We start from the raw sequence: 20747 nt of genomic DNA, 5'->3' as shown, positions 1-20747 counted from the left end.
GAGTGTTTCCGTATCATCTTATTATCGTAATTTAAATAAGTAGAAAATTACGTAAAGTGTGGCACATGGACTCTATGGAATACTACTCAGCTATAAAAAAATAATAATAAAAATAAAGACCATGGCATTTGATAGAAAGTGGACGAATATGGGAGATTTACTGCTGAGTGAAGCAAGCAGACTATGAGGGAGAGACATTGTATGTCTCCACTAAAAATGTAACCTCTGCACTTTATGGCAGAGACTCAAAGGTGAGAGGGCATAGAAGCATCGGAAATGGTTATAGGTACTGAAGACAGTGTGGGGAGAGTGTAAGGAAGGAAGTGAAGGAGGAAAACAGGCAAGACACTTAGGGGACACAGAAATGGATGATTGTCTGTTGTTAATGGTTAGGGGACACAGAAATGGATGATTGTCTGTTTTTAATGTGTTTTGTACCCTCAACTGGACTGGTATGAAGTGTATTCATGTTGGGTAAATCCAACTTATAAGCTAAGTGATGTATAGGGATTAAAGGTATCAAATAAATTTAAATTTTTTTAAATTTAAAAATTATGATCAAAAAATTGTCAATGTGCAACTGACGAAACAAATGGCCCTGCCACATGCCGCAGCTGGGCTGCATGGGCGGCTCGGGGCCTGCTCCCACTCCGCCCAAACAGGCAGGCGTGGGTGCCCGTAACTGGAGCCCTCACTACCTGGAGGCCAGGCAGGAGCATCCGCTAGAAGTCCTGTGACTTTACTGTCATTCCTGGAGGGAAGTTCCCAGAGCCTCCAGAACCCAGTGGTAAAGCTGAGACTCGGTGCCCTGGCCCTACTCCAGTCTGGAAATGTCTGTCTTCTCCCTCGCCTCCGCCTGGTCTTCCCGCAGGATCCGAGGGAGGATGTTCTAACAGCTCCCACTTACTGCTTTTCCCAGGCCCGTGGAGCTGCAGGAGGGTCCGGACACCTTCCTGATCTTGAGCAGGGAACGCAGAACGATGCGTTTCAACATCCACATCCTCCCGACAGCAGTGGCTAGCTCCTGACTTCATTTGTGGTTGGGATGCCACGGCGGGGTTGCTGTGGGGTTGCTGTCACCCTGTCAACCTCGACTCTGGCCTTTCACAGTTGTTCTGCTTGTGGGCACTCCCCACAGGATGAGACAGCATGGAGACATTTTTGGGCCAGGCTTGCAGGTGGCCTGCGCCTCCCCCTGTTCCCATCCCACTGGCTAGACTCGGTCTTGGCCCCTCCTCACCACAGGAGTCCTTGGGAAATGGAGCGGAATTATGTCCAGGAAGAAGAGCAGGCGTTTGGTGAGCAGCCAGGGCTTTCTTTAAAATGGAAGCACTTGGGCTCATTGGGAGGGCTCGCCCCAGGGGAACGGCTGACATCCCAGTGGGGAGCTCGCGACCTCAGTCTCACAGCCTGGAAAGTTTGTGGGTGCTCTCAGAGAGACCGAGACGTCTCTGTGAGCCCAGCCTACACCGAGGGCCCCATGTCTGGGTCACAGCCCCGGCCCTGAGGCCGACAGCAGTGTCCCTCCATGCCTCGTCCCCTCTGGAGGCAGACCGCTGCCGGCCGAAAGTCTGTGCCCACGGGATGGGTAGGTTGGAGTCCTCCCCGAAGCCGATGATGTCGGGCTGGGGCCTTGGGGACTGGCACGTTCCTGAGGCGCTGCCCCCCAATCGGGATTAGTGCCCTTATAAAGGGGCCCAGAGTCAGCCCCCGCTTCCCGCCCCGGAGCTCACGGCGAGAAACTACCTTCTGTCTTGATCTGGGACTTTCTGGCCTCCCAAGTTGTGCGAGACCAACCCCTGCCGTTCACAGGCCACCTGGTCGATGCCCTGTGCAGTAGCAGCCCACGCAGGTGGTCAGGTCACTCAGAAGAGAGGACAGTGGTGGAGCTCCCTGCAGCCAGCACGCAGCACGCACCTGGGGACCAGGCGGGTCACAGACCCTCTGGAATACCTGGTGTCGTGGGAGCGCGGTGGGAGAGCACAGCCAGGGAGAAACTCCAGCACAGTCCCCGCGGCTCCCTGTGGTCCAGCGTGCGTGGCCGGTCAGCCAGTGCCTCGGCGTCTCCCCGGCTGTGCCCGTGTGCCTCTGCCACTCTGCTCCTCTCTGCCTCCTCGCAGGCCCCATCGGATTGACATCTTCCTTTTTTAGCGACAGTTAAACACGTAAGGGCAGATCGTCCGACCTTGCTAACTAGAAACCACGTAATTTCTCTAAGAAGCCCACATTCTTCTATTCAGAGGCACTTCGTGTTGATGCTGCACTTTGGCTATGCCACAGTTCTCGGGTCCACGCCAGAATTATTCCGGCCATTAATAAATTGATTTCAGGGCAGGAAATCGGGAAGAATTGTTCCCTCTCCTGACATAGCTCTGTGGGTGTACCGACCCTTTAATATTTGCATAGTTGCTTCACGAAGTCAGAAATTCATTTTTCAGGTTTTTCTCTGTATACCGCTATCCTTAGCTTTTTTTTTTGATAACCCGTTTAAGTTTACCCTTGGTCGTGCTTACTGAAGATATGTTGAAGAAGTATGAGCAGATGAGGTTGAAAGCCATATTTCGCAAAATTGTCTGCCATGATGTTCGAAGTTGGGGTTGTTAATGATTCTTTCTGGCCTTTTCCTAATTTTCCTACTGTAGTAGAAGTGCCTTATCCATCATTTCTCTCCTTTGTATGGAATAACAGCAGTAATAATAGACACTGTTGGGACCAGCAGATGGCATAATGGCTACGTCGCTGGACTCCCATGTAGTCAACTGCGGTTTGAGTCGCGGACCCGGTGGCTTATAAACTCACACCGGGCATGTGTGCGTACGTGCCCAAGATCCCAAGAGGAGAATAGAAGAGAAGGGACTGCGGCGTGGCCATCCCCCCAGGGGGTGATTTCTCGCTTTCTGTCTCTGTCTCTCTCTGCCTTTCTGGCAAGTGCACGTGCTCTATAGCAAACACCTGTAAAATAATGACAATAAAAAAATAGAGACTACCTCACATCTACTTCACTTAAAGTGGATGTTGTGTGGTACTTGCGTAGTCTGAACTGAACTGTCTTTGGGGAGTGGGAAATTTTGAAGAGGACAGAAAAATGACAGGAAGTTGGAATTATTTTTATAAACCCAGGAAAGAAGCAAACTTCAGCCTTCCAGCCAGGATCTGGGGAAATCTAGCCAAATTTTCTCATAAAATTTCTAATTGAATCTATCTACTATCTATGATATATTCCACTTACAAGAGAACCTAGTGATAATGTCAGCTATTAATTTGAAATCAAAATACTTAGCTTATAACATCTTACTTGAGCCTTCTTTGTCGTGGGTTTTGAAATATGAAGATATGAGTCCATGCTGGTCATCCTTTTCTGTTCATGCTTTTCAAGATTACTTTAGCCATTTTGAGTTGCTTGCACTCCATGTGAATTTTGGAATTATCTTTTCAGTTTCTGTAAACTATTAAAAAATATGTCCATAAAAAGGGTTGGACAGTTGACCCTCCATGGATATGGGAGTTAGGGGTACACCGATTCCCTGTGCAGTTGAAAATTTGCATATAACTTTAGATTCCCCCCAGTGTAACCACTGGTAGCTTACTGTTGGCAGGAAGCCTTATTGGTAACAAATAATCACTTCACCCATTTTCGTATGTTATGGGTGTTCTATACTATATTCTTATAATAAAGTAAGCTAGAGGGAAGCTTATGAAAATCATAAGGAAGATAAAGATTATTTACAATGTTTATTGAAAGAAGTCCGTGTATAAGTGGATCTACTCTGACCAAACCCATGTTGTTGAAGGATCAACTCCTTCCTCCGTTGTTCTAAAATTGCTCTCCCCACTCCTTCTATTGATCTCAACCCAGTTAACTAACTTGATTCTTGAGAAAAAGTCCTCTTAAGAGAGAGTTATTAACATTTTCTTATATTTCTGACCTACAGACTAAAAAAATTTAGCTACCTCTAAGAGAAGAAAAGGAAAGGAAGTTGCTCAGTGGGCAGTTTGACTTATGGAGTTGCCCTCTATAAATCTGTCTGCTCTCCACAGGCCTACAGCAGTGGCCACCCGCTCAGGGAGCTAGCTCTGCAGGAGTGGGCTGTCCAGAAGCCGCAGCTCCCTTCACTGTAATTGCCCATCCTCCTGTCCGCACTCTCATCGCCCCCCAGTCTCACTTCTCATCCTACACACAGGGCAGTGGGTGCTGTCCAGGGCAACACTCACGTGTCTAAACATACCCAAGTCCTAAATGTTACTCCTGCCCAAGGCTGGCCGGCATTTGACTGGTGTTACAGAGATGCTAGTTACTAAAATGTTAAAGTAGGGCCGGCCCCATAGCAGTGATTAAGGGAGCCAGATCTCAAATGGCTCAATGCAGTTCCAGTCTTGGCCCTGGCGGCTTGCAAACCATGTTGCGTGAATGTGCACACATGCCCCAAATCCCGACAGAATGGAGCAATGGAGGAGAAGGGATTGTGGTGTGACCATCCCCACTGGGCGGGGCTTTCTCCCTCTCCCTTGCTCGCTCGCGCTCTCTCTCTCTCTCTCTCTCTCCCTCTCTCCCTGATGAGCCTGCATTCTCTCTAGCAATAAATAAATAAATAAATAAATAAATAAAAATCTTGAAGTAGGTAAAGAACTTCTACATCAATGGGTTGAAAGTCCAACCTAGAAGGGGCTCGCTGGGCATTTCTTCCTGGATCCTTACCCGTCCTAACTGGTAGCCCCCTACGCTCAGCCAGTTGTTTTACAGCTTAATCACCACTCCTGTGCATATTTGTACAATGGAAGGGTTGATGAACGAGTACAGCGGTATCCAGAAGACTAAGGAAAACTGTTAACCGGAAACCACCCTTCGGTTTCTGAGAAAGGGGTACAGGCCCCCAAATGGTCAGTGGGTGGAATCCAGGTGGCCAAAGCACTTGGGTGAGCAACTTTGCATCTGTATTTTCCCCATGAGCTCTATGCTTTCTTCAAAGGTGGGAAAGGCAGCGAACTGCATAGCAACTGTTCGCGCCACCTGAAATACCGTCCCTCCTGACGGTCACTGTGTTTTCACGCAGTTGGTGACGACTGTCTTAAAATACCATTTACGTTCATCAGCATTCCAACGCTACAGTAAGGAGGAGACCAGACTCTATATTTCGTTATTTAATGCGTTAATATAAAAAGCACATATCTCCATTACAGGTTTGTTTAATGTTTTATTTACTGTTTTTCACTGTAATTGGTTTCTTTTATAAGCCTATATATTTTATTTTATGCATTTAAAAACAGCCCAGAAAGGAGACCAGAGTCTTCACCAGAAAGCAGAGCAGCCCATGGTACACAGAAAGGTTAAGACCTCATAGCATAGACATGTGAGCAGCTTTGCAAGTGATATGCCAGTCATTATCACTAAATATTTGAGGGGTCTTTTCTTACAAAATAATTATTCATGTAATTGTATTTATTCATTCATTTATTTTAATTTGATTTGATTAGAGAGAGAGGGAAAGTGAGAAAGCAAGCCACCAGGTCCGGGACTCAAACCATGGTTGGCCATGTGGGAGTGTCCAGCGCCTTAACCACCATGCCACCTGCTGGCCCCAGGGGTCTTTGTAAGAAAAACAAAATATGACAATGCTCTTTAGGGAAGTGCATATCTGAAAGTCTGTCTACACGGACTCTTCTCAGTTATCTCTGGTTTAATTTGATACACTTCCTTTTGTAGAACATAGACTTGGCCCAACTGGTGCATGGTGGTTGGGAAGCTGGATCCTTCATGGGCAACTCCACAGTTCGAATCCCAGACCCAGCAGCTTGGAAACACTCCAGACATATGTCCCTGTGTGTGCCAAAAATCCTGAGAGGAGGTTGAGAGAGAAGGGATTACAGCGTGGCCGTCTTCCTCGGGGAGTACTTTCTCACTCCCCACTGCCCTCCCCACTTCCAGAAAGCACATGCGCCCCATAGCGAATGTATATACGTGCATACAAGTACATACCACATATACATACACACATATAAATACACATGTCTCTACGTGTAGAAAAGAAAATCTACTCAGGAAAAGGTCTCTTAGTGTTATTTACATTCGCACTGATTTCTCCCTTCACTCAAATATTTCGAAGTTCAGTGTGAATGCTTCAGTGTCATACACTTCGTCGTGAAGTGAATGACCTCAGTACAGTGCATTTTGACCACTGAACTTTTTAAGAAATGAGTGTTCGATTTCAAGGTGTTGTGTCACTGAAATTGCTCCCAAACTGCGTTAAACCTGTGGCTGTGCGAGGCCTCCTTGTACCAGACCCCGGTGTGCAGACCCTTGGTTGTGTTGCCCTTGGCTTTATGACAAAAGCAGTTAAAGAAAAATAAGAAAGGGACAAAATTTCCCAAACTGGGATTCTTGGTTCCATAGGGGCACAGACTTATTCTTGAGGGTCCAAAATCCTAAAACCATTTTTAAATCTCTTCTATTTGATGAGAATTTGATTAAGTTCTAAAAGTCTAAAATTTTTTTAAATGCAGTAATGATTTTTATACCAGAGTCTTTCATTTCTCAAGTCTATTTCTCAAATTGGGATATTTAGGAATAGTTTTTGAGATTTTTCTTTTCCTTAAAAAAAAAAAAAATGAAGAGTAGGAATCACTTTTTCCTTAAAAAAAAAAAAAAATGAAGAGTAGGAGTCACACTTAGGAGAACAGACAAATGGGTTTCCAAATCTCTTCAAGCCCCTGAAGTAACACCCCTACCCCTGCTCTGCAGCTATCGACGGGAAAGGTGAAGGCTTCAGTGCTACTGAAAGAGGTGGCCAACTCTCCAAAAGGAGTATTTTGAGGCTCAGTGTTAGTAACAAAGAAAATCTGCAGACCCAACCTCCTCCTCTTCATATATAAAAACAGCGGTGTGGGGGAGGGGCACGCTGCTCTGGCACCTTCCGGAATGCTAAATTCAAAAATGTAAATACATTAGAAAAAGGAAAGGATTTTATTTCTCTTTTGGTGTCTATTTATTGTGTGAAGCTAGCATCGAGCATAACGCACAGGTGGTTTAAAACGCTTCCCTGCCATCTGAGGTCTCAGCCTGCCAGGGTCTAGAGGCGGATGTCACGTTAGGGAATTGGGCTGATTCGGTATGTAAAACGAGGCTGGCTTGGGTTCAGAGGTTTGGTCTGTGTCTACACCCAATTAATGATGTTTTTGCTTCCTTTTTTTTTTTTTTAACTTTTTCAAATCTTCTTTTTTCAGGTTTTAATCTGTAGATGTCTAGATGAGAATTACCTAAATTTTTCTGTCAATTACACTAAGACCCTTCAGATCTAGTATTCATGGTATGTCTCTCCTATCAGAGTACGTAGAAGTCAGTGTATAAGCCAGGGGTCCTCTTAATACCGGCACTACAATAATATTCTAACTTACAACCACGTTGCAAAGATTTCATTTTCTTTGACAAAGATTTATATCTACTTGATGAATGCACTGTAGCCAGACATTTTGAATTTTGTAATATAGGGAGAGGAAAAAACCTCGGCTTTATTTGACCAACATTTATCCCACATTTGTGAGTTTACACTACACATTTGAAATTAACTCATGATACAAGTTAAGGGGAAAAAAGGCTTATATAGAGTTGGTGTGTATTAATATACTATTCCGTGAGTCCTGTCCTCAGTCAGAAGTAACACAAGAAAATCAGCTCAGACGAATGACAGACAGGGGAGTAGCATACCTGGTCTAGGTCCCACGGCAGCGTCCACGCGGCACCCCTTAGCATTGCTACCTGTGCGTGCGTGCGTGCGTATTTTAAACGGGGGAATTTCGTGAACACGCAGGGTGGCGCCGTCTGCCCTTGGATCCGCTGTATGGCTGGATCTATATTTAATGAAGAGGGCAGTAGCCGCAATAAAGACGGAAACGGTGAGACCTTTGTGAACCCTCTAGCATTCAGCCAGTATCAGACCACAGATTTCTCCAGCTTTAATTACAGACAAAAGAAAAGACAAAATTAGCATTTTAATATAGAAATATCTTAGGCTTTAGGAGAATTATGATAAATCTAATGTTGCCTAGTGAGCCAAAGAGGGGATATTACACCAAACTGTCTCCTTAGGAATATTTGTTTAAATAAAGGCAACAATACTTCATCCTTATCTTTTTCGGATAATTATCGCTTATTTCAGACTGTTCTTTGTTCCAGGTTTAAAATACCTTTAGTTTAAAAAAGAAAAAAAAAAGGAAAGAAAAGTAATTGGCAGTGTTTGTTTTCTGTAAAACTACGAGAAGAGAAAAATCCCGTTCGCCTGGCACTAACAAGATAATTATTTTAGGGAGCGTTTCCGCGCTAGAGCGCCGGTTCATGCATGCCGTGCCGTCTCTGCACTTGGACGCATTTAGGTTATCTCATTTCAGTTCCAGACCATGAAAGCATCTCCTCTTCCGTGGCTGAGGTTTGCCCACCTGTCTCCCCTAAAACACCTGCAACATATGTTTGCTTAATCCTGTAATGCTTCGCCTTTGGGGTCCTGAGAAATTCCCCCAGAGCTTTTTGCTTATAAACAGCTGAGCAATTCGTTTTTCTAATGATGGCTGCTTTTCCCCCCAGCATTGAGGCAATAACATATTCACTAAAATAAGGGTCTCATTTTTCATCAAAGAGAAGCATTCAACATATTTTTTACAGTGCTGTTTCTCCTTCTGAGCTTAATTTTTTTCCCCTTTTCTAATCTGCCATGCTATAAAAATTAAAGCTTGGTAGAAAGATATTAGGGGAAAGGAAACTAAGTAATTCTTCATTTGTCACGTGTTTTCTTTACGCCAAACATAGATTGTATGGAAATAGAAATACATTTTTTCTACTAAAAGAGTATTGCAGGAACTTTGTCAGTTTAATCCAATGTAAAAATTCTGACCAATGAACTATGAAAATGATCAAATGTCGACATATTGCAGGAAATCACTCTATTGTAATCTCGTAAACTAGCAAACAGCTGCATCGCTAACATAGTACGCTTTCATTGCTTTTGAAAAATTTGTAAAAGTATGAGCGCCTACTCTAAGAAATAAGACAGCCTTTCTCTCCCTATAATGAAGTCCAGTGTGCAGGACGTATTTTTCTAAGTATGTGGCATTGCCTTACAAATTTTAATCAGTGTGCAGGACGTATTTTTCTAAGTATGTGGTATTGCCTTACAAATTTTAATGCTTGGCAGAATTTATCTTAAATTTATGTATGATTGTCAGAAGATCGAACGTCACTTTTTCTACCTATCTGCTACTCTCCTGTGAATTCGAGACTGGCAAACTGTCCGGTCTGCTTTCTCATTCGGGTCCTCTTGTCCGTGCTCACTGGTGGCAGAAGGTAACTTCTTCTGTTCCCTGACGTCTTACCGTGTGCCCAGCACTGTGCTGGCACTTGCCCTTCGGAGTGTGGGCCAGTGCTTCCTACAGCTTTGTGGACAGGAAACTAGAACTCGGGCTCTGGCTAGCTCCTCCTTGCTCAGCCTGAGTGGGTGGTGCAGGAACCTGAAGGCAAGCTTCGCTGGCTCCCATCCCTTGCCTCATCCACCCCACGGTGTCCTGTGCCCCTGAAGCAGATGGGTGATGTTCTCTTTCCCCTAGAGCTTTTGTTTTCTACCTTTAACTCAACATTAGCTCCTCCCAGTCCTTCACTAAATTAGGACAAGGGTCCTAATTGTTTTTCTTTTGCCCTTTTCAATTTTGTGTGAATTTATGGGGAAAAAAAAATCCCTTTGCCAGACACTGTGCTGTTCAAAGCAGGGCGAGTGCTTCGGATTCTTCTTCATCGAGTCTCTGCGTCATCTTCAAGTGAGGTCCAAGAACTGGATCAATCTAGAAAGTATTACTTGCGTTAGATAGTTGGGGTTTACGAGGCTCAGAACTAAGAACATTACCATGTACCACCGAGTAGTTCACTGTTCTTCTTGCATCCTCTCATAGTTAGGTAGACGTGGTTAGATAGACGTCGTTAGGTAGACGTGGTTAGATAGACATAGGTAGACGTCGTTAGGTAGACGTGGTTAGGTAGTAGTTAGACGTTGCTGAGTTAACATGTGAATGTTTTTATGCTACCGTAACAAAGTGAGTTTGGGCTTAAACTATTGACACATTGCCGGGGGATAGCAGGAGAGGAGGTTATTTAGATCTCGTTACAGAGCATGGCAGAGGGGGTCGATCACAGTCCTGCGACAGAGGGCTGGTTTTGCCAGAAGTTACATGAAGGAGCGCATTACTGTCATGCGACATGGGCCTCAAAGTGAAGAAAACTGGCTATCGCTGAGAGATTAGATTTCCGTTTTCTTTCTTACATTCATTGCTGTCATTTAAGCACTCTTTGTAAATTGACTTTGTGATCACGCTAAATTAAAAGCTTTTTAAATGATAGAAGCGTTCAGAATAGTAGACATTGGATTCTGGTTGGAAAAAGTGGCAAGTGTGTTGTGGAGCCTTGACTAAGGAAGCGTGTTTTTGTTTTGTTTGCCTATTTATTTACTTTCGTGTTTGCTTAATAGCATACTTATTGTAGCAGAGCTTTTTCAAATCCAAGTGTAAAACTCACTTTTAAGTCTGCCATTCAAAAATTATGAAAATTAAAATTCGTCTTATTTCAAGTAAAAATCAGTAGAATGATGAAGAAAGTATTTTGGAAAGTTAGGAGCATAGCATGGGTTTTGTTTAGTTTGGCTTCTTTTTTAATTTTTTTATTTATTTTTTAATAATGTATTCCCTCTTAAGACACTTGTTTCTACACTCTAAATCTGGCCTAGGTAAGACACCTTGTCCATAAAAAGTCCAGCCAAGTTCAGCCTTTCTGTGACATTGGTGGGATTTTTTAGCATTCTTCTTACATTGCCACAAAACAAAATGTTACAGAGAAATCTTGAGAAGATTCTAGCAACTTTGAAAGAGAAGAGAGTTAAGTGAGTCTGGGGAAGTTGGCTAACACAAATGAGTGACTTTTCTCGAGCACACGGGACCAGAGCCACCTGAATCTGGGATTTCTCTATTTTCTCTGATCACGCCCCTCCCCAACCAGGCCATCAAACGCAGTTGGCTCCCTTTGTACACAGAGCGATGTTACTTCAGATTGAGTGCCATTTCTCAGCTCTCTTCCAAAAGAAAATCCCCAGACAGAAGCCGTTTTCACGTGTACTTCAGGCCCGGCCACGGTGATCAGGCAGGAGGCACCCCGCGCAGTACTGAGACCGTCCGGGAAGACTCGGGCCTTAGACCCCAGGTCAGACTGCTGGCTATGCCCAGCTCAGGCCCGGAGTCGCGTCCATCGTCCTAGCTGGCCGGAAGGCTGAGGCAGGAGCGTGGCACAGCCAGACCTTGTTGAGAACGTCTAACCCCCTTGTCTTATCAGTAAATACGTAAATAAACTGTTTAAAAAACATGTACACTGGTTTGGAAATTCTTAAAATAGTTGCAATCCTGGCTGTGGAAATGGGCATAAAATCATTGCTAATTGTTCTAATACAGATGAAGACATGATGTTAATGGTGGGTCTGGTCTCCCACATGCAGAGTTTCGCTATCTAGTATTCCAGTGGGCTGGCTGGCTCTCTCTCTCTCTCTCTCTCTCTCTCTCTCTCTTTTAAAGAGGTTATTTGCCTTGGGGTGCATGTGCTTGCTGGGGAGAGACAGAGACAGTGAGAGGGAAAGTGAGAAACTCCCCAACCCCTCAGGGGAATGACCGGTCCTCAATCCCTTCTCCTCCGTTCTCCTCCTGGGTTCTTAGGCACACACACAGATACATCCCCAGCGTGAGTTTATAGCCACCGGATCTAGGACTTGAACCCTGGACATCCATGTGGGAGTCCAGCAATGTAGCCACTATGCCATCTGCTGGCCCCTCCAGTGGCTCTTTTATTTTAAAGGAGATTCTAGATCTTCAGCGATTAGAAATCTGAACTGTTCTATTTCTGTAAAGTTCTATTTGGGGAAAAAATTTTAAAATAAAACAATTACCTTTTTACTTTTAAAATGCTTCAATTGCATAATGTTAGAATTGTGTGCATTTAATTTCATTCCGCTAAGCATTTTGGTGCAAAGCCCCAGTTGTCCATCAATTTACCTACACATGCACATTTTCCTGTGTGCTTTTAACAGTGATCTGAACCAATTATTTAGTTTTAATTTGGTTTGTGTGGAAAGCATGCCACAATTTCTTGACTTTTTAAAACCTTACTCAAGAAATAAAACTAAGTTAAAAGTGCAGACTTACAGGGAAATCGAAGAACTGCCAGTCCTGTATTTTAATGTACAAATATTTGTACTCTTTGTACAGTTCGTGTCTCGATGTTGCTTTTCATAATCCACGCAGTTGTTTGCAGATATGCATTCAGTTCTTTGCTGTCTGATATGGTAGCCACACGCTGTTTGAGCACTTGAAGTCTGGGGAGTCCAAGTGGAGATGAGTTCGAAATGCAGAAATACACACTGAGTTTCAAAGACTTTGTACAAACAAAAGAATGTAACATATCTTATAACTTTTCATGTCGATTACCTGCAGAATAATATTTTACACATACCGAATGAAATTAAATGTAATTCCACTTGTTTTCCTTTTTTTTTTTATTTCTTCTTTTTATAATGCAGCTCCTCGAACATTTTAAATTACAGATGAAGTTAGCATTTGTGACCCCATGGTATTCCCGTTGGACAGGGCTGACTTGTCGGCGTAATCATGTTTTAGAAGCAGCCATCATGTTTTCAATGGAAAACCCTATTGAAAACTTTCAACCATAACCTCTACTTCTCTCTTCTTAACATTTCAAACAGCGGGTTTTCAACATTACCTTTTGATTCTTTTGTTTGTTTGTTTCCAGCACAGTGGTACTTTTAAACTCCCTCTCCCTTTGAAACCAGTAAGTCCTAGGAATTTAAATAGGCCTCAGTGAAAGCAATACTTGAGCCTCACTCATATTTTCAAGCTAGATCATTATTCCTAATAATGTCTCTAAGTGCTTAAACAGATCAGCACTTCATGTCTTGAATTGCTTGTCATTTCTTTATAAAAATGTTTCAGGAGAGTGCTCCACGTGAGCCTTTCTTTCATTATTTTCTAGCAAAAAGTAACATAATCTTTTATTAGTTTGTTGGAAGTCAGGGAGGAAAAAAGTCTTCTCTATGAGCAAAAAAAAAAAAAAAAAAAAGAAATATATTTCCAAGTGCTGAGAATAAAGAGCAGAATTAGCCATGAGTGATTACCTATGAAAGTTAATTTTTAAAAATAAATCAGGAATGCACTGTCAATCTGCCCCTAGCTCTCACCTCGGTTTATTTCCCTCTTCTTGGGTGCGGGTTGTCATCAGCTACCGTAGGAGACCTGTGCACTTCGTAGAGAGAGGAAAGTTGCACTGCGAGATTTAATAGCGTGGTAGTCGTGGGGGCATCCGTCTCTTCATCAAGGCAATTCAGATCTGATTATTACAGAACTGTGTTGAATACCAAACCAGTGGGGTAGTCAGTCGCTGGAGCTAAACGAAGGGACTGTCATTTTTTCTCAGATGATTAGGGCTGGCTTGGAAGAGATACGAAAGGGTTGAGCTGTGTAAATATTCGTTCAGCAGAACAAGAAAAGGTCCATCATGGCCATTAAGATGCAGCTTGTTAGCTTGATGAATTTCAAACTATTTAACCTTAGCAATTACATCCCCCCTCCGCCCCGCTCCCACTGCCTGCGTGCCCGTGTATCAGTGCCTTGAGATTCTGCCTCCAAGGACTGGCATCAGACCAGATTGGTCATTTTCCGTTAAGATAAAAAGCAGTATTTCTGTGTCTAGTACATCTCTCAGAGGTCCGCGCCTGCTCTGGTTCAGAGACCTAATTATTAACTTGAGTTGTAGGCGCAGGTAAACACATTTCTCCTTAAGGTTTTTAAATTCCTTTACGGGAAGGATATATAACTTAACATTTTAGATACGATGCTATTCACATGCTGTGAATGTGTTCAGTTTCTATAAAGTAGATGTATATTTAATTTTTATTTGCCTATGAGGGCCTTGATACTATTAAATAGTAAATACATTTAAATAAAAGCAATGCATCTGAGTAGATATAGATACACCCAACCTAATGATTCAAGGACGTTTATTCACTGTTAAGAAATATCATTAAATTCCAGAAGGGCAGTGTTATTGCTCGTTTCATGAAAATGTGTACTGGTCAATTTGCTTTTGTACTGTAATGCTAATATTCCCACTACCTGGCATATTGGGGCACTTATTAAACTCATAAATAAGGAGAGATGACATAGAAATTGCTAACTTTGAAGAATGACCGAATCCCAAAATAACTCATTCATTTTAGGCAAGGGAAGGCTTGCTGTGCCATCTAGTGGGCACGGTTAGCATCTGACCATCCAGACCCACGGTGATTTCTGTTCTTCCTCCAACAGGCTGGCAGTTACCTGGGCTCCTCCCCTCTCAGCCCTTCACAAGTGGGCTCCTCCCCTCTCAGCCCTTCACAAGTTCCGTGCTCCTGCTGCATCTCAGATGGTTTTTCCATTTCTTCGTAATTCTGCCATGACACTGTGAGACGTTACACTTGAAAGCGATCACAGTTATCACAACTAAATCTAATCTAAAAATAAATCTAATAAATCTATATAAACTATGAGGCAGGTAAAAGTCAATCTATTAAGACAGTTTCAATGTTTAATCAGGACTAAGATCAGTTACGGAAAAACATAAACAATAAAAGCAAAACCCAAGCACACTCCTTACTAAACTTTTTTCCAGACACATGCTTTTCTGAAGAAATATAAAAACGTTCCTTTCTGCCCTTTTATATGTTAATGCATAATTTAAATAGCTATATACAACTTCATGTTTTTGTCTTTTGTTCTTTCTTTCTTTTTAGAGAAATCCAAGACCAGTGACTTACCAGTTTCATCCAAATTTAGATTACTACAAAGCCCGGGGAGCAGACCTCATGAATAAGAGCCGGTAAGTGCCCGCTCCCCGATTCTAGTTATAAATCGCAGAGGTAGTCTTAGAGGTCCCTGGGAAAGCTGACAGGTTCGCTGAAAATAACTTCCATATTTCTGCATTCCAGTGGCTGAGGTACACAATGAATCTTTGTTAAGTAAATTATCTAAGCTTTTTCTAAAGTCCTAAGAAAAGGGTTCAGATTGATGTCAGTGACAAGATGAACAATCTAATAAATACGAGCACTCGTTACAATCTCAAGTTCGGCAACTTCATTTTTCTAACACTAATAAACCTGAATAAATGGTGCCTACTTGTGTAATCTCTTTCTAGATCCTTGCTGTTGATTGAAAAGAGGCAGTTCTGTAACATATTTTTAAATTATTTCAGTAACAAAATTAAAATTGGGTTTCCCAACTGTCTTTAGAACTACACAATGAGCTTGTAAATGCATCTTGTGTGTGTGTTTGTGATTGCATGCATGGAAATTTTAAGGGTCACTGTAGGAATAAAAAAACATTAAAATCCTACTTTTTAAAGAAATTAACATTGGCATAAAGGGTTGATGAACAGTTTTGTTCTTTCATAATAGTATATTCAGATGTCTCAAGAGTTAACTTGTCAAACCAGAACCATTTCCAATTAAAATGTAATTTTGAAGTTTACTCTGGAAGACTAAAATGTTAGTAATGATAAATGCTGCAAGCTGTCCGAATTGTCTTCATTAAGCAATTTGCCTATATGTTAGCTTTTCTTCAGTAGAATTCCAACAGCCTAAATATACATTTATGGAGTATGTCTACACAGTGTGTTCTGCTGTTTACTGGAGAGTTAAAAATAAGCTATAACTCCTCCTGCATAGGAAGTCATAGTATAAGGGGTGAGAAGAAGTTTACAATGAGGTGGCTCAATTTAAACTTGAAATTTGAACCATTTTAATGCAGCGTTATTACAGAAGGATCCATTCTCGATTGAAATGTGTTTGTCGCGTGTGTTGACATCCTGCGCGATGGTTAGACCAGTTCCACAGCCCACCCGCGAGACGTCTCTGAAGCCCTTTTCTGTCTGTTCATTTCATCTGAGTCTTCTTTCACAAATAAAAAGCAATTCCCTGTAGTTGCTTGTTCGTTTAATTCAGCAAATTTTTATTGAGTGCCAGACTGATTATTTTAGGTACTGGAGATGCCCAGTAAACAAACCCGACCAAATACCCACCTTCCGGGATCGTGACAGCCCCAGTGGCTTGTGTTTCCTCCTCGTCCTAGCAAGTGTTTAGTTTTGCTATCTAAGTCTATTAGGTTCTTTATTTCTTTTGCTTTCTAGTTTATTTTTCCCAGAGAGATAAGTGGTAAGTGAAGTTAAGAGAGAGAGGGGGGAGAGAGAGAGAGAGAGAGAGAGAGCGAGCCAGAGAGCACCATCAGCAGCGCACTGGCGCCATCCACCCCCAGCCGCAGCCAGCCCTGGGTCAGAGGCACTCTCATGGCTGGCATGCTCAGATCTCTGGATGCGAATCCCAACTTTCCCACGTGAGTCTGCCTCAGAGACTCATGTTCTGCTGCACCATCAGGCCCCATATTCTTTCCTCTTTTCTTTTTCTCCTCTTTTTCTTTCTTTTTTTCTCTTTTTCTTTCTTTCTTTCTTTCTCTTTCTTTCTTTCTTTCTTCCTCCCTCCCTCCCTCCCTTCCTTCCTTCCTTCCTTCCTTCCTTCCTTCCTTCCTTCCTTCCTTCCTTTCTTTCTTTTTAAGTGCATTTGCTGGAGAGAGAAAGTAGAGAGCACTCCCCAGAGCGGTGGCCAGGCTGTGGTCCCTTCTCCTCTTGGGATTTTGGGCGTGCGTGCATGCGCATGGGTGGGGACTCCAGCCACACACTGAGCCATGCGAGATCCAGCCATTTGAACCACCACACCAGGGGCTGGCCTAAATCCATTCTTCCTACACAGTTTTTAGCCTTCTCCCCCAGCACCAGGCTATTTTCCACACAACAGGAGAAGAATCTTAATTGACAGCAGGTCACATCACGCCTCCACTTTAACCCCTACAAGGCTTCCTGTTCCATCGACAATCAGGCCTTCTTCCTCTGGCCCTTCCTTGTCTCTCCGACCCGACTCCCTCCACGCTCCCTTCTCTTTACCCCCATCTGCACTGGCAAGCTCCCGCTCCTTCCCTGGGGCCTCTGCGCTTGCTTTTCCCTCCTGCCGAAGCACTCCTACCACCGTCTTCCCGTGGCCCTTCATGATTTAGGGCTCAGCTCACACATCTGAGAGGCCACTGGATCTCTCCGCCTCCTCTTCTCCCCTGTTCACTCCGTATCCCATTGCCTCAGCTCATGTCTTCACCTCGTTCGTCCTCGTCCTCGTCGAAATCGCACAGTTCCTTATGTGTTTGCCACGTGTCTCTCCCACCTCTTCGCTATAATCTCAGTCCCCTGGGGCAAGTGCTCTCTCACCGTCTCACAGCATCTAGGACAGTGCCTGTTATAGGAACTATTTGTTGTATGATTTTAAAAAAAAATAGTTTCAGCATCTTTTTTCCAAAGAAAACGGGCTATACCTTTTTCTTTCTCCCTGTCTTATTTCCTTCAAAATATTAGTTCCGCTTCACATGCATCCTTGTGTGCATGCTGAGATTCTTGTACAAAGTATCATTTCATGATTGGAAGGAAGATGTCTCATCATCTCTTTTGCGATTTCAAAGCTTAAAATTGGAATTAAACCGAGCGAAGTGTCGTGTGCAAAGTAGAAACATCACAGACCGGTGAGCAGGAAAGGGTTAATAGATGGAGTGGTGAAATTGGCAGATATTTGAAAAGGCATCCGCTTGTGACCTAACACTCAGGTGCCCCTGAACAAGCAAATACCGCCTAAGATGTAAGTGCTTATCTGACCAAGAGTTACTTGAAAAATGTCTTTATCTTTGCTTTAGATTGACTAATAATAACTTCATGGTGACTTTTTAACCTAAAGTAATGGAAGAAATCACAAGGGGAATGACAAGTATTTTTAAGTAGCTGTGTAAAAAGTAAAATGAACTGAATCAAAAGACAGACAGACAATTGGGCAAAGCGGGACCAGCAGATGGTGTTCTCATCGCTGGACTCCCGCGTAGTCGACTGCGGTTCGAGTGCCAGACCCAGTGGCTTATAACTCATGTCGGGCACATGTGCGTGAAGGCCCCAAACCCCCAGAGAAGAATGGAGGAGAAGGGATTATGGCATGGCCGTTCCCCCAGTCCGGAGGGGGTGACTTCTTGCTTTCTGTCTTTCTGTCTCACCAATGAGCACACATGCCCTAGAGCAAAAATCTCTTTAAAATAAAATTTAGGAGAAGAATTGCAGTGCTATGATAAAATATAATGTCATCGCATCACTGTATGGTGAACTTCTGCAGCTCATGGGGAAACAGGAGAGCCTGCCCGAGGGGCCGTGCCAGCTCACACCATGCTCTGTGGCCCCTCCTCCTCTCCCTGTACATGTTCCGACACCCCAGGCCTCTTCCCCCTCTGACTGCTCATTCCTCTGAGGCGTTCAGCCCAGCGCGTGGCTTTGCCCACCTCCACCACCACAGGCTCGTCATCCCCCGTGCTCCTCCATCACAGTAAGCAACACCCCCAGTTCCTGGGGTGTGTCCTCGACCCCTCGTCTTAGCCAACCTCACATCAGCAAATCCACCTGCAAACCCTCAGAGTGTACCTGGGCCAAATCACCTTTCTCTCTCTGTGCTACTAACACCAAGTCACCGCATCATGGCTACCTAGTCCCCCACCTGCGCCCGCGCAGACTCTGCCACCCAGCAGCCAGGTCGACATGAGTCGGGGCCTCTCTACTGCCTGAGAAGGAAGTGCGGGCTATTTTTACCCTCGCGTGCACTAAAACGTCAGCTCCACGGTCTTCTCTTGTGGTGGGCACTCGGTGAAAGAATTGCACACAGCCAATAAACATTTAAAAGGTGGTTCGCCCATAATTGGGCAAATAGATGAAAATTATGACAGCAATAAAGTGCCATTTTCACCTTTCAGATTAACAAATTAGAAACCAATGAGCCAGCACTGGTGAAGGTGGATGGGTCCCCTTAGTCGTCAGTTGAGGGGCGATAAATTGAAACTGGCTTGACGATCTTGCCAAGCAGTCCCTCCGCTCCTGTCCATAGCCCCTGTAAACACCACAGTTTATTATCCCCCTTGAAGTTTTTTCATCGTGGTCTACTCCTTTATTCAGCATCAGAAATCATTGTAGAAAGCATTGATAAAGTCCCCGTTAGCCACTGAAGGCCTGATACCCAGTATATTCTTAGGGGGACCCCGGAAGCGATGAGGATGTGGAGTGAGACAGGAGACAGAGACTCCTGGGAGCAGGGCACTAGTTCCTGCACGTCTGTGGGGACTGACTTCCACGTGTGTTGCTATCCGAGTAAGGAGCGGGGATGCACACAGGACATGTGACTCCTCAGATAAGAATATCTCTCAAAATCAAGACGCCTGAGTCCTCTTCTCTGTTTACCCTGGATTGCTGTAACTACGTCTTTAAAAGCCAGTGCCAGGTATTTCAGTGGTAGGCTTCCCGGCACGTGTGCGGGTAATGTTCACTGCACTCTGATTTTGCATACTTGCACATTTCTTTTCAAAAATGGGAATTGACATTTTCTTATTTGACTTTTGAGCTCAGAATGACAATTCAACACTCAAATCTTTTTCTGGTTTTGTCCTTAAATAAAAAAAATTACTGCCATAAAAAAGCAAATGCATTTAAATAGTGACCAGTCTTCAGAAAGACCCATCTATTCTTCTGCACTCTGATTTTGCATACTTGCACATTTCTTTTCAAAAATGGGAATTGACATTTTCTTATTTGACTTTTGAGCTCAGAATGACAATTCAACACTCAAATCTTTTTCTGGTTTTGTCCTTAAATAAAAAAAATTACTGCCATAAAAAAGCAAATGCATTTAAATAGTGACCAGTCTTCAGAAAGACCCATCTATTCTTCTTTTTTAACTAAAAAAATTACTGCCATAAAAAAGCAAGTGCATCTAAATAGTGACCAGTCTTCAGAAAGACCCTTCTATTTTTTTTTTTTAACAATCTGTGATGACTGGGACCAGCAGTTAGCATAATGGCTATGTCGCTGGACTCCCATGTAGTTAACCGCAGTTCGAGTCCCGGACCCAGTGGCTGAAACTCACGCTGGGCGCGTGTGCGTGTGTGCCCAAGATCCCGAGAAGAGAATGGAGGATAAGGGACTGTGGCGTGGCCATCCCCCTGGGGGGTGATTTCTTGCTTTCTGTCTCTCTGTCTCTCTCTGTCTTTCTGGCAAGTATATGTGCCCTATAGCAAAAACCTCTCAAAAAAAAAGAGAGAATCTATGACAACTGAAATGTCCAGTTGAGTCATCACAGAACAGAATTTCATATATTTTAAAAACTGCAGGGAGAGCAGGTGGAGTGGTGGTTAAGGCGCTGGACACTCCCACTTGGTCTGTGTGTTTGATTCCCAGACCGGCTGGTTGTCTCTCTCTCTCTCTCTCTCTCTCTCTCTCTCTCTGTCTCTCTCTGGTCAAATTGAAATAAACGAATGAATAAATAAAAATTTTTTTAAAAACTGCAGTCTCCTAACCTATAGTAGAATCATATATCTTCGAAAATACTCATGGATATTCTGTTTTGAAAAATGACACAAGGTTTTGAACTATGTGATTCTTTCCCCTGTTTGGAGGTGCTGAGGTGGGGAAGCCAGACTGTCGTGGTGAGGTGGGGGGAGCCAGGCTGTCATGGTGAAATGGGGAACCAGGCTGTCGTGGTAAGGTGGGGGGAGCCAGGCTGTCGTGGTGAAATGGG

The 20747-nt window shown here is 43.6% G+C and overlaps 1 protein-coding gene across 4 annotated transcripts in view; it reads left to right on the top strand.

Annotated features, from left to right (window-relative positions):
• The window catches only part of TBC1D5 (TBC1 domain family member 5), a 480733-nt gene that overhangs the window by 394420 nt on the left and 65566 nt on the right, over positions 1–20747 (top strand). For all 4 annotated transcript variants that reach the window (XM_027769181.1, XM_027769183.1, XM_027769182.1 and 1 more), the window contains one exon: positions 14853–14938. In XM_027769181.1, coding sequence (XP_027624982.1) covers positions 14853–14938 — 86 coding nt within the window. The remainder of the gene's footprint in view (positions 1–14852; positions 14939–20747) is intronic.

Source organism: Tupaia chinensis, unplaced genomic scaffold (assembly GCF_000334495.1).
Source record: "Tupaia chinensis unplaced genomic scaffold, TupChi_1.0 Scaffold148822_2, whole genome shotgun sequence".
Lineage (NCBI taxonomy): Eukaryota > Metazoa > Chordata > Mammalia > Scandentia > Tupaiidae > Tupaia > Tupaia belangeri.
This window is presented reverse-complemented; position numbering and strand designations above follow the sequence as displayed.